Source organism: Nerophis lumbriciformis, linkage group LG26 (genome assembly GCF_033978685.3).
Source record: "Nerophis lumbriciformis linkage group LG26, RoL_Nlum_v2.1, whole genome shotgun sequence".
In the NCBI taxonomy this organism is placed as follows: Eukaryota; Metazoa; Chordata; class Actinopteri; order Syngnathiformes; family Syngnathidae; genus Nerophis; species Nerophis lumbriciformis.
The window spans coordinates 34,888,360-34,901,116 of NC_084573.2; the positions used below are offsets into that span (position 1 = coordinate 34,888,360).

At 39.4% G+C, this 12,757-nt stretch overlaps 1 protein-coding gene across 1 annotated transcript in view; it reads left to right on the forward strand.

Annotated features, from left to right (window-relative positions):
- The window catches only part of ppp2r5a (protein phosphatase 2, regulatory subunit B', alpha isoform), a 110,466-nt gene extending 99,043 nt beyond the window's left edge, over positions 1-11,423 (forward strand). The window contains exons 8-13 of the mRNA XM_061986988.2: positions 2,295-2,348; positions 2,542-2,592; positions 2,675-2,794; positions 2,865-2,992; positions 10,268-10,369; positions 10,466-11,423. Of these exons, the coding sequence (XP_061842972.1) occupies positions 2,295-2,348; positions 2,542-2,592; positions 2,675-2,794; positions 2,865-2,992; positions 10,268-10,369; positions 10,466-10,652 (642 nt within the window). The 3' untranslated portion in view covers positions 10,653-11,423. The remainder of the gene's footprint in view (positions 1-2,294; positions 2,349-2,541; positions 2,593-2,674; positions 2,795-2,864; positions 2,993-10,267; positions 10,370-10,465) is intronic.
- The last annotated feature ends 1,334 nt before the right edge of the window (positions 11,424-12,757 follow it).

Sequence of the window (12,757 nt, forward strand, 5' to 3'; positions counted from 1 at the left end):
AGAGTCAGCTTCTTTTGCAGTGGACACCTACAGCTTAGAGATGCGCGGTTTGCGGACACAACCGCGGAGTCCGCGGATAATCCGCGGGTCGGGCGGGTGACATGACGAAGAAAATAGATTTTAAATAGATCAGGCGGGTGGCGGTTGAACCAATTCGGAAATATATATACATAGTTAAATGTTGTTACCCACATACGAAAAACGAGCAGCACTCTTTGAAACAGTCAATTATTCATCAGGCACTGCAGCACACCACAACACAACACAACAGAAAAAAAAAAAAAAAAGATGGCAACGTGGTACACGACAAACTAAAAAAGGGAATACTAAAGACCAGGGGAAAAAAGACCAGCTATTTGCCTTGGCCAATAAGTTGCAGGTAATTTATTATTATTATTTATTTAATTTATTTTTGTTTAAATAGGGATCATGGTTCTCGCCCGGAAAAGGGTGGAGTGCCATCTCCGGGTTGGGGAGGAGATCTTGCCCCAAGTGGAGGAGTTCAAGTACCTCGGAGTCTTGTTCACGAGTGAGGGAAGAGTGGATCGTGAGATCGACAGGCGGATCAGTGCGGCGTCTTCAGTAATGCGGACGCTGTATCGATCCGTTGTGGTGAAGAAGGAGCTGAGCCGGAAGGCAAAGCTCTCAATTTACGTTCCCATCCTCACCTATGGTCATGAGCTTTGGGTTATGACCGAAAGGACAAGATCACGGGTACAAGCGGCCGAAATGAGTTTCCTCCGCCAGGTGGCGGGGCTCTCCCTTAGAGATAGGGTGAGAAGCTCTGTCATCCGGGGGGAGCTCAAAGTAAAGCCGCTGCTCCTCCACTTCGAGAGGAGCCAGATGAGGTGGTTCGGGCATCTGGTCAGGATGCCACCCGAGCGCCTCCCTAGGGAGGTGTTTAGGGCATGTTCGACCGGTAGGAGGCCACGAGGAAGACCCAGGACACGTTGGGAAGACTATGTCTCCCGGCTGGCCTGGGAACGCCTCGGGATCCCCCGGGAGGAGCTGGACGAAGTGGCTGGGGAGAGGGAAGTCTGGGCTTCCCTGCTTAGGCCGATGCCCCCGCGACCCGACCTCGGATAAGCGGAAGAAGATGGATGGATGGATAAATAGGGATGACATACAAATGTTATTGTATAATTTAAGTTTGTGCGCGTGATTGACAGCATAAGGCTTATGAGGCACATTTTTTATTAATTTTTTTATTTCAACTTAAAAACGTATGAGCCTATGCCTATGCCTACAACATAGGCTATGTGTTTATCTTTATTTTCCTGCCTGTCGTTGACAATGGAGATTGTCTGATATTTTGTCATGGCTGCAGATCAATCAATAAAGGTTCATCTTTGTCGCAAAATTATTCACTGTTTCACTGTGCACCCCGCCCTCGTCCCTATTTGAGCATTATAACGTTAACAAGTTAATATTCATTGAAATAAATTCAGAACATTTTTTTTACCTAACGAAAATATAGGCCTAGTCTTTCTAAAACATTTTTTTAACTTCTTAAAAGCATCGTTCTGCTTGCTGCAACTGCGCACACAAAGTGTGAGATACGCACTCCTGATCTGAGGGCATTGGCAACAATAGTCAACACTTTCTTAATGGAAATGACAATAATACTATAATAATGATAAATAATATTATCACGCATGAATATCTCTTAGCCACTAATGCGTGGCCAAGATATATTAATGCGTGGCACGCATTGAATGTCTCTGCTGCATTGGATCAGTCTCCTTTCTTTAACAGGCAAAAGCTTTCTAACCTCACTAATGCCTTGCATCGTCTATATTAGATATATAACAACTGGCGGGTGTGGATTTGATAAAATGTTAGTTCGGGTGGATGGCGGGTGGATGTGACTTTTGTGATGCGGTTGCGGATGAAATAATTGCCTATCCGCGCATCTCTACTACAGCTATTCCCCCCCCCCCCTACAACTAAAGACTAATAGACTAATAACAAATTATCACTGCAAGGGATGTCAGTTCTCAGGAATATACAAATTAAATAATAGTAAAGGGTCTTTAACTGTATGGAAATGTGGCCCCCAGAACAGTGTAGTTGAATACCCCTGGTTTAAAGACATCCAAAGCTGCGTGCAAGGTCACGCCCAAATACATGAACCTGACTGTTTTACACAAGTATCCAACATTGTAACAACAAATATAGGTCAGAGAAGAGGAAATCTCAATATTGGTCCCCATTAAACCATATCACAAGTCACATGGTGTATTGTTGATATATATTTATGATACTTTTTATGATGTGTATTTTTTGTCTTTCAGCTGGCCTACTGTGTTGTCCAGTTCTTGGAAAAGGATCCCACGCTCACTGAACCGGTACTTATAAAAAAAACATTTTTATAAAAATCTTTCCACCCACTCCACACACTCAGCTTAAGGCCCTAAAATTATCTTACGCTGCAGAGAAATTTGTCCTGGGTGCTACAAACCACCCACGTCGTCCTTTTTTGAGAGACATTATTCATGATCTTAGAGGAATCCCTGGTGAGTTTTCTATTTTTATGTTTAGGTGATCCGAGGCCTGCTGAAGTTTTGGCCCAAGACGTGCAGCCAGAAAGAGGTGTCACATCTTTTAAAGAAACACATTTTCACACATTACATCGCTCGGATGTCCTAATCTTTTGTTCTTTGTGTGTGAACAGGTGATGTTCCTGGGTGAGATTGAGGAGATTTTGGATGTCATTGAGCCGACACAGTTTAAGAAAATCCAGGAGCCGTTGTTCAAGCAGATCTCCAAATGCGTGGCCAATCCCCACTTTCAGGTAGCTAAGAATTTTTTATTTTTTTTCCCTGGACCCTTATTTACAACCACAGTTGCATGTGTACTCACAGGTAGCGGAGCGAGCACTGTACTTCTGGAATAACGAGTATATTCTCAGCCTCATCGAGGAGAACATCGACAAGATCCTCCCCGTCATGTTTGGAAGCCTGTACCGGATCTCCAAAGAGCACTGGAATCAGTATGTACTTAAGATTATGCGTGGTAAAGTACCGTATTTTCCGCACTATAAGGCGCACCTTCAATGAATGGCCTATTTTAGAACTTTGTTTATATATAAGGCGCACCGCATTATAAGGCGCATAGAATAGATGCTGCAGTAGAGGCTGGGGTTACGTTATGCTTCCATTAGATGGAGCTGCGCTAAAGAAAATGTCAACAAAACAGTCAGATAGGTCAGTCAAACTCTATTAATAGATTACAAAGCAGCGTTCTGACAACTCCGTTCACTCCCAAAATGAATAAACAGCTGTTTTATTATTTTCCCCGAGGTAAAGTCAGTGACGTGGTGTTTCGTTTATCTTTTAACAACAGCAAGGTATAACATGTAGTGCAACATTTATATCCATACTTGCCAAACTTGAGACCTCCGATTTCGGGAGGTGGGGGGCAGGGGCGGGGGGCGTGGTTAAGAGGGGAGGAGTATATTTACAGCTAGAATTCAACAAGTCAAGTATTTCATATATATATATATATATATATATATATATATATATACATAAGAAATACTTGACTTTCAGTGAATTCTAGCTATAAATATATTTTTCTTTTATTATATATATATATATATATATATATATAATAAAATAAAATAAATATATATATATTTATATATATATATATATATATATATATATATATATATATATATATATATATATATATATATATATAAATAAAAGAAATACTTGACTTTCAGTGAATTCTAGCTATAAATGTATATTTATTTTATTTTATATATATATATATATATATATATATATATATATATATATATATAAAATAAATACTTGAACTTCAGTGTTCATTTATTTACACATATACACACACATAACACTCATCTACTCAGACTGCGTGGTCGGTAGTAGTGGGTTTCAGTAGGCCTCTAAAAATAATAATAAAATAAGATACATAAATTAAAAACATTTTCTTGAATAAAAAAGAAAGTAAAACAATATAAAAACAGTTACATAGAAACTAGTAATTAATGAAAATGAGTAAAATTAACTGTTAAAGGTTAGTACTATTAGTGGACCAGCAGCACGCACAATCATGTGTGCTTACGGACCGTATCCCTTGCAGACTGTATTGATATATATTGATATATAATGTAGGAACCAGAATATTAATAACAGAAAGATGGGAGAGGGAGGTTTTTTTGGGTTGGTGTACTAATTGTAAGTGTATCTTGTGTTTTTTATGTTGATTTAATAAAAAAAACGATACCGATAATAAAAAAAACGATACCGATAATTTCCGATATTACATTTTAAAGCATTTATCGACCGATATTATCTAGTGCAAAGCAATAACAATATATCAATAACTCAACGTTGCTCAAACGTTAATGTCACACAACACAACACATAAAATAAACATGTAAAGCTCACGTTATGAAGTTATTCCTCATCCACCAATCCCTCGAATTCTTCTTCTTCAGTGTCCGAATTAAACAGTTGAGCGAATACGGCATCTGAAATGGCCGGCTCCGTCTCGTCGAAGTCGTCATTAATGGAGTCAGTGTCGCTGCTGTTGTCTAGCAGTTCAGTGACAATTCCTGCCTTCCTCATATATCCCAGCATGCACCGCGTGCTTCTTCTTCAATGAAGTCGGCGGCTGCTTACCGTAGTTGCGAGACCTGTTGTAGCTCAATATTGGTCCATATATAAGGCGCACCGTATTATAAGGCGTACTGTCAGCTTTTGAGAACATTTTTAGGTTTTTAGGTGCGCCTTATAGTGCGGAAAATACGGTAACTAATTACCTACACACTAGGGTTGTACGGTATACCGGTACTAATAAATTACCGTACTAATAAATTAAAAACGGTGCTATACTGCTTCTGAAAAATACCAGTACATTTTTTTCATGGCGCACTTTCGTCACGTCGTGACATTGCTGGTAAAACGAGCAGATGCGCATGTTAAGCAACGCACTCGCACCGAATACTTAGAAACAGACACATGTGAAGACACAAGAGGGAGAATGGACGCATTTTGGCTTCAAAACCAAGGATAAAGAGGAAGCTATACACACTGAAGAGGTTCAGCAAGAGGTGCTTCAAAACATAGCGATCTAGCGGCTAACATCCATCCGCAGTCGGCAGTGTTTTAGCTGCTTCCAAGTCACTAATCCTGGCCTCCATGGCGACAAACAAAGTACGTTTCTTACAAGTATCATCCCTGCAAGACGAGAAATAGCTGACAATGCTTTACTACACCATAAGGAGAATACAATAGCTAATCGCTAACAGAAAGTTAGCGCTCCTCCAATGTAAACAAATGCCATGGGTGGGTTTGTGCAGCTGAGATAGGCTCCAGCACCCCCCGTGACCCCGTAAGGGACAAGCGGTAAAATATGGATGGATGGATGGATGGGTCTACACCAGGGGTCGGCAACCCAAAATGTTGAAAGAGCCATATTGGACCAAAAATACAAAAACAAATCTGTCTGGAGCCGCAAAAAATTAAAAGCCATATTACATACAGTTAGTGTGTCATGAGATATAAATTAAATTCAGATGACTTAAAGAAAACTAAATGACCTCAAATATAGCTACAAATGAGGCATAATGATGCAATATGTACATATAGCTAGCCTAAATAGCATGTTAGCATCGATTAGCTTGCATTCATGCAGTGACCAAACATGTCTGATTAGCACTCCACACAAGTCAATAACATCAACAAAACTCACCTTTGTGCATTCATGCACAACGTTAAAAGTTTGGTGGACAAAATGAGACGGAAAAAGAAGTGGCATAAAACACGTCCTAGAAAGTCGGAGAAAGTTATACATGTAAACAAACTATGGTGAGTTCAAGGACCGCCAAAATTAGTAGGACAAGACGGCGCTCGCCAAATACTCGAATCAGTGAAGCATGTTTAATATAAACAGTGTGCTTTATAACAATTAGGGAGGTTTGTGTCATGTTTGTCCTCCTACAGAAACCATATTAAAAAAAAAAAAAAAAATTCCCCCTCATCTTTTTCCATTTTTCATTCATTTTTGAAAAAACTCCAGAGAGCCACTAGGGCGGCGCTAAAGAGTCGCATGCGGCTCTAGAGCCACGGGTTGCCGACCCCTGGTCTACACAGACATCGACTGTAACATTACCAAGTACAAGAGCCGTATATAGTCGATACTATAATAATTACTAGAGATGCTTTAAAATGTAATATCGGAAATGATCGGTATCGGTTTCAAAATGATCGGTATCGGTTTCAAAAAGTAAAATGTATGACTTTTTAAAACGCCGCTGTGTACACGGACATAGGGAGAAGTACAGAGTGCCAATAAACCTTAAAGGCACTGCCTTTGCGTGCCGGTCCAGTCACATAATATCTACGGTATAAACAACTTTAACACTGTTACAAATATGCGCCACACTGTGAACCCACACCAAACAAGAATGACAAACACATTTCGGGAGAACATCCGCACCGTAACACAACATAAACACAACAAAACAAATACCCAGAACCCCTTACAGCACTAACTCTTCCGGGACGCAACAATATACAACCCCCTGCTACCACCCATCCTCCACCCCCCACCCCACCGGAACCCCGCCCACCTCAACCTCCTCATGCTCTCTCAGGGAGAGCATGTCCCAAATTCCAAGCTGCTGTTTTGAGGCATGTTTAAAAAAAATAATGCACTTTGTGACTTCAGTAATAAATATGGCAGTGCCATGTTGGCATTTTTTTCTCCATAACTTGAGTTGATTTATTTCGGAAAACCTTGTTACATTGTTTAACTTTAATGCATCCAGCGGGGCATCACAACAAAATTAGGCATAATAATGTGTTAATTCCACGACTGTATATATCGGTTGATATCGGTATCGGTAATTAAGATTTGGACAATATCGGAATATCGGATATCGGCAAAAAAGCCATTATCGGACATCTCTAATAATTACATCAGTTTTATTTATGAACACAAAATATTTTGTCATTTTTTATGTACAAACCCAGGAAATACGACCCCGGACACAGGAGAACTTTAATTATGGCCAATGTATGATCCTGTAATTACTTGGTATTGGATTGATACCAAAATTTGTAGTATCACTCAAAACGTTTGTAAAGTATCCAAACAACAGAAGACTAAATGCTTATTACATTTTAACAGAATCAAATCAAATCAAATCAACTTTATTTATAAAGCACATTTAAAATGTACCACAGGGGTAGCCAAAGTGCTGTACAATGGGCAGGTTAAAAGAAATCACAAGAGAAACGAGCAAGCACACCACAACACAAACAGAGCACGATAAAAAATAAATAAATAAAACATAAAAACAGGTTCACAGCAGGTGCATTGTGGGACGCCATAGCAGGATGGAGATCACTCAGTGTTAAAAGCCATGGAATAAAAGTATGTTTATAAGAGCGATTTAAAAACAGGAAGAGAGGAGGCCTGTCCAACACTCAAAACTAAGCCCTTCCAGAGCTTGGGAGCAGCAGCGGCGAAAGCTCTGTCACCTCTAAGCTTCAGCCTTGTGTCAGGGACCGTCAATAGCAGCTGATCGGCTGATCTTAAGAAGTGTAGATAGAACATGTTAAAACATGAAGTGAGCAGATATCAGCAGTCCGCAAACAAGTAGATTAATAATCCATTTTCTACATTGTGTCCCTCATAATTTTGACTAAATAATACAATCAGAAATGACAATATGTTACTGCATATGTCAGCAGCCAAATTAGGAGCTTTTGTTTGCTTACTTACTACTAAAAGAGAAATTGTCTACTATGTTCACTGTTATTTAATGCCAAAATTGTTCTTTAACTCTAATAAGAAACGTATGTTTAATGTATCATACGATTTTTATATGTTAAAATTAAGCAAATAATGACATTTTTTGTCGTCCTCTTTATTTTGAAAAGTATCAAAGTATCGAAACACATTTTGGTACTGGTATCAAAATATTGGTATCGGGACAATCTTATCACACACATTGTCTGTGATGCTTTTGGCTTGTAGAGATTGTGTTTACATGCACACAGTGGTGGCTTGAGGTTTCCCACATTAACAATATTATGACTTTAAACACCATACGTGTACTCTAAAGCTGCTGGTTTGCAATAGTGCTATTATCTTATAGACCCAATTACAGGATGCTATTTGTTTTTTTCTCTTAAAAAGGCTGAAAAAGAGGAGTTGTATTACTGTATATTTGGGGTCTAGATATTTATGCATGCAATCAAACATGTGGCGCCAAATTACATTTCTTCCTGCCACTCACACGTACACACTAGCAACACATAGACCCGCTCAGAAAAACTACAGAAGAAGAGTTGAACTTGTGATGCCAAAGTAAAGATAATGGTAAGCAATGAAGCAAACACAACCGCTAAGAATTTTCCTTTAAGATGTCCGATAATATTGGACTGCCGATATTATCGGCCGATAAATGCTTTGAAATGTAATATCGGAAATTATCGGTATAGGTTTCAAAAAGTAAAATGTATGACTTTTTAAAACGCCGCTGTGCACACGGACGTAGGGAGAAGTACAGAGCGCCAATAAACCTTAAAGGCACTGCCTTTGCGTGCGGGCCCAGTCACATAATATCTACGGCTTTTCACACACACAAGTGAATGCAATTCATACTTGATCAACAGCCATACAGGTCACACTGAGGGTGGTCGTACAAACAACTTTAACACTGTTACAAATATGCGCCACACTGTGAACCCACACCAAACAAGAATGACAAACACATTTCGGGAGAACCTCCGCACCGTAACACAACATAAACACAACAGAACAAATACCGAGAATCCCTTGCAGCACTAACTCTTCCGGGATGCTACAATATCTCTCAGGGAGAGCTTGTCCCAAATTCCAAGCTGCTGTTTTGAGGCATGTTAAAAAAAATAATGCACTTTGTGACTTCAATAATAAATATGGCAGTGCCATGTTGTGCCATTTTTTTCCATAACTTGAGTTGATTTATTTTGGAAAACCTTGTTACATTGTTTAATGCATCCAGCGGGGAATCACAACAAAATGAGGCATAACAATGTGTTCATTCCACGACTGTATATGTCGGTATCGGTTGATATCGGAATCGGTAATTAAGAGTTGGACAATATCGGATATCGGCAAAAATCGGGCTTCTCTAACCTAAATTTGTGGTATCATCCAAAACTAATGTAAAGTATCAAAGAAGAGAAGAATAAGTGATTATTACATTTTAACAGAAGTGTAGATAGAACATGTTAAAAGATAAAATAAGCAGATTTTAACAGTAAATAAACAAGTAGATTAATAATCAATTCTTACAGCTTGTCCTTCATAATGTGTACAAAATAATAGGATGATAAATGACACAATATGTTACTGCATATGTCAGCAGACTAATTAGGAGCCTTTGTTTGTTTACTTACAACTAAAAGACAAGTTGTCTAGTATGTTCATTATTTTATTTAAGGACAAACTTGCGATAATAAACATACGTGTAATGTACCCGACAATATCGGATATCGGCAAAAAAGCCATTATCGGACATCTTTTCATTATTGTTTTTTTATTTGACCAGTTTTTTTGTTTCATTTTTTTTAACATGCCTCAAAACAGCAGCTTGGAATTTGGGACATGCTCTCCCTGAGAGAGCATAACGAAGTTGAGGTTGGGGGGTCGGGGTTGAGATAGAGGGTAGCGGGGGGGAGGGTGTATATTGTAGCGTCCCGGAAGAGTTAGTGCTGCAAGGGGTTCTGGTTATTTGTTCTGTTGTGTTTACGTTGTGTTACGGTGCGGATGTTCTCCCGAAATATGTGTGTCATTCTTGTTTGGTGTGGGTTCACATATTTGTAACAGTGTTAAAGTTGTTTATACGGCCACCCTCAGTGTGACCTGTATGGCTGTTGACCAAGTATTTTTGGGTTTTGTGTGTGTGTGAAAAGCCGTAGATATTATGAGACTGGGCCGGCACGCAAAGGCAGTGCCTTTAAGGTATATTGGCGCTCTGTACTTCTCCCTACGTCCGTGTACACAGCGGTTTTAAAAAGTCTTGAAACCGATACCGATAATTTCCGATATTACATTTTAAAGCATTTATCGGCAGTCCGATATTATCGGACATCCCTGGTATTAAAAGGTCTACTGTCGTTCAAATTGATATCCTTTTTATTGTTTATTTAACGTGGTAATAACCTGTCCATGTAAACATTCTAATGTGAGGTAAACTATGAGGTAACCTATTTTATGTCCACTGTCTCCTGTTCAGGACCATTGTAGCTCTGGTCTACAATGTGCTGAAGACACTGATGGAGATGAACTGTACTCTCTTTGATGAGTTAACCTCCTCCTATAAGTCAGACCGGCAACGGTGAGTAAACACCCCGAAAAGCAAGTTTGACGTTTGTTTTTGTTTCTTTTGCTGGCATGTATCAATGTGATCAAGACTGTAAAATGTCCTCTCCAGGGAGAAGAAGAAGGAGCAAGAGCGCGACGAGCTCTGGAGGAAGCTTGAGGAATTGCGGCTCAGCGACACCAGGCTGGAACCGAACAACAGCCACAAGCTTCTGAGTCTGCAAAACAACAACAAGAATAGCAATAACAACAATCAGGACAAGGTCACCGATGATGTTGACCTTTACGGCGGCCAGTGAGAGAGAGAGAGAGAGAGAAACCCACGTGCCAAAACGACACCGCACTCCCGCTTTTAGCAATCTGGTTGGCGCTGTGTCTCCGTGACTTGTCAGGAGAGGACGAACAAAGATGGGAGACAAACTACACCTCATTTTATAAAGAGTGACTTCAAACGCCTCACGGAAAACAAGGTTTGATGTTAGCGCGCGTCAGCAGCAGCAGTATATATAAATATATATATATATATATTGTTGTTTTGTCCGCTCTTGTAGTCAATGTTTTGTGGTGCGGCGGCGGAGAGACAATTACGACTTGAATTCAGCATTTCAGATTGTTGCTGCGACAAGATGAATAGTTCAACAAAGATGTCTATTTTGTAACGTTCTGCGTCGTCGCTGCCGACCTTAGTCATGGGGGGAGGAAGTGAGGCAGACCTAATTAAATCCTGCATAAAGGACCACAATCAATGTACCAATCTGATAAAACACCCTGTACCTCGGTTTTCGTTTGTAATCCGATCCAAAAATATCCAGCAAAATTCCCCTAAGAAATCCAATCTATTTTACAGAGAATGATTATAGTTTTACATGTAGAGAAGAATGCGAAATATATATATATATAATCGATGTGTAAATCATACTTGCCAACCCTCCCGAATTTTCCGGGAGACTCCCGAAATTCAGCGCCTCTCCCGAAAACCTGCCGGGACAAATATTCTCCCGAAAATCTCCCGATTTTCAGCCGGAGCTGGAAGCCACGCCCCCTCCAGCTCCATGCGGACCTGAGTGAGGACAGCCTTTTTTCATGACGGGAGGACAACAACTAAATCATCCAGACTAGAGATAAATTGTATTATTATGTTCATTTTACCTAAAAATAAATATATTTATTAATTAAAAAACCCAAAAACTAAATAATTTTTTTAAATATTTTGCTAAAAACATCAAAATTAATTGTATTTTCATTTGTATTTTTTCGTGACTCCTTATTACATCCAGCCATAGAATTATACATTAAAATAAACATATTTGAAACAATTGATTTTAAATGATCATAATAATTCATTTAAAATGACCATATTTAATTATTAAAATAATTGCTTGTTTATCAACAACTTTAGCATTTTATTCATCACATTTTGAAACTCTCAGAAGCCAAGTTATGTTACATTCCTTAATATTTATTTATGCAAGTTTGAAGTATCAATTATCTAAACAGAGTTTTGTTTGCATATTGCTTAATAAGGTTATCCAAAAAATAGTGCTCGATACCGTAGTAGAGCGCAATATATGTATGTGTGGGGAAAAAAAATCACAAGACTACTTCATCTCTACAGGCCTGTTTCATGAGGGGTTCCCTCAATCATCAGGAGATTTTAATGGGAGCATTCACATACCATGGTTTATATAGGGCACAGAGTGGGTGGGTACAGGCTGGCGTAGGGGCGTGGTGATTTGCTCATGTGTTACCTAGGAGGTGTTTCCGTCTGTGGCGGCATGCTGATACAATTTCGCTGCGCTTGTTGAGGGATGACAGGTCTGGACGGTATATAATAAACAGTTTCTCTTTCAAGCATAGGTTGCATCTTTTATTACCACTATTGTAAGGTGTGCTGGATGCAAGAATTTGCCATGTTATTGAATATTCAACATTATTGTCTTTGAGGTCCCAAATGTGTTTGCTGAGTTCTGTGGTATTCTGCAGGTTTTTGGTTCCTGAAGGAAGCCTTGTGATTGTTCCATCTGGTTTTAAACTCTCCCTGCAACCTATGCTTGAAAGAGAAACTGTTTATTATATACCCTCCAGACCTGTCATCCCTCAACAAGCGCAGCGGAATTGTATCAGCATGCCGCCACAGACGGAAACATCTCCTAGGTAACACATGAGCCAATCACCACGCCCCTACGCCAGCCTGTACCTACCCACTCTGTGCCCTATACAAACCATGGTATGTGAATGCTTCCATTAAAATCTCCTGATGATTGAGGGAACCCCTTCATGAAACAGGCCTGTAGAGATGAAGTAGTCTTGTGATTTTTTTTCCCCACACATACATATATATATATATATATATATGTCTTAATAAGGTTATCCAAAAAATAGTGCTCGATACCGTAGTAGAGCG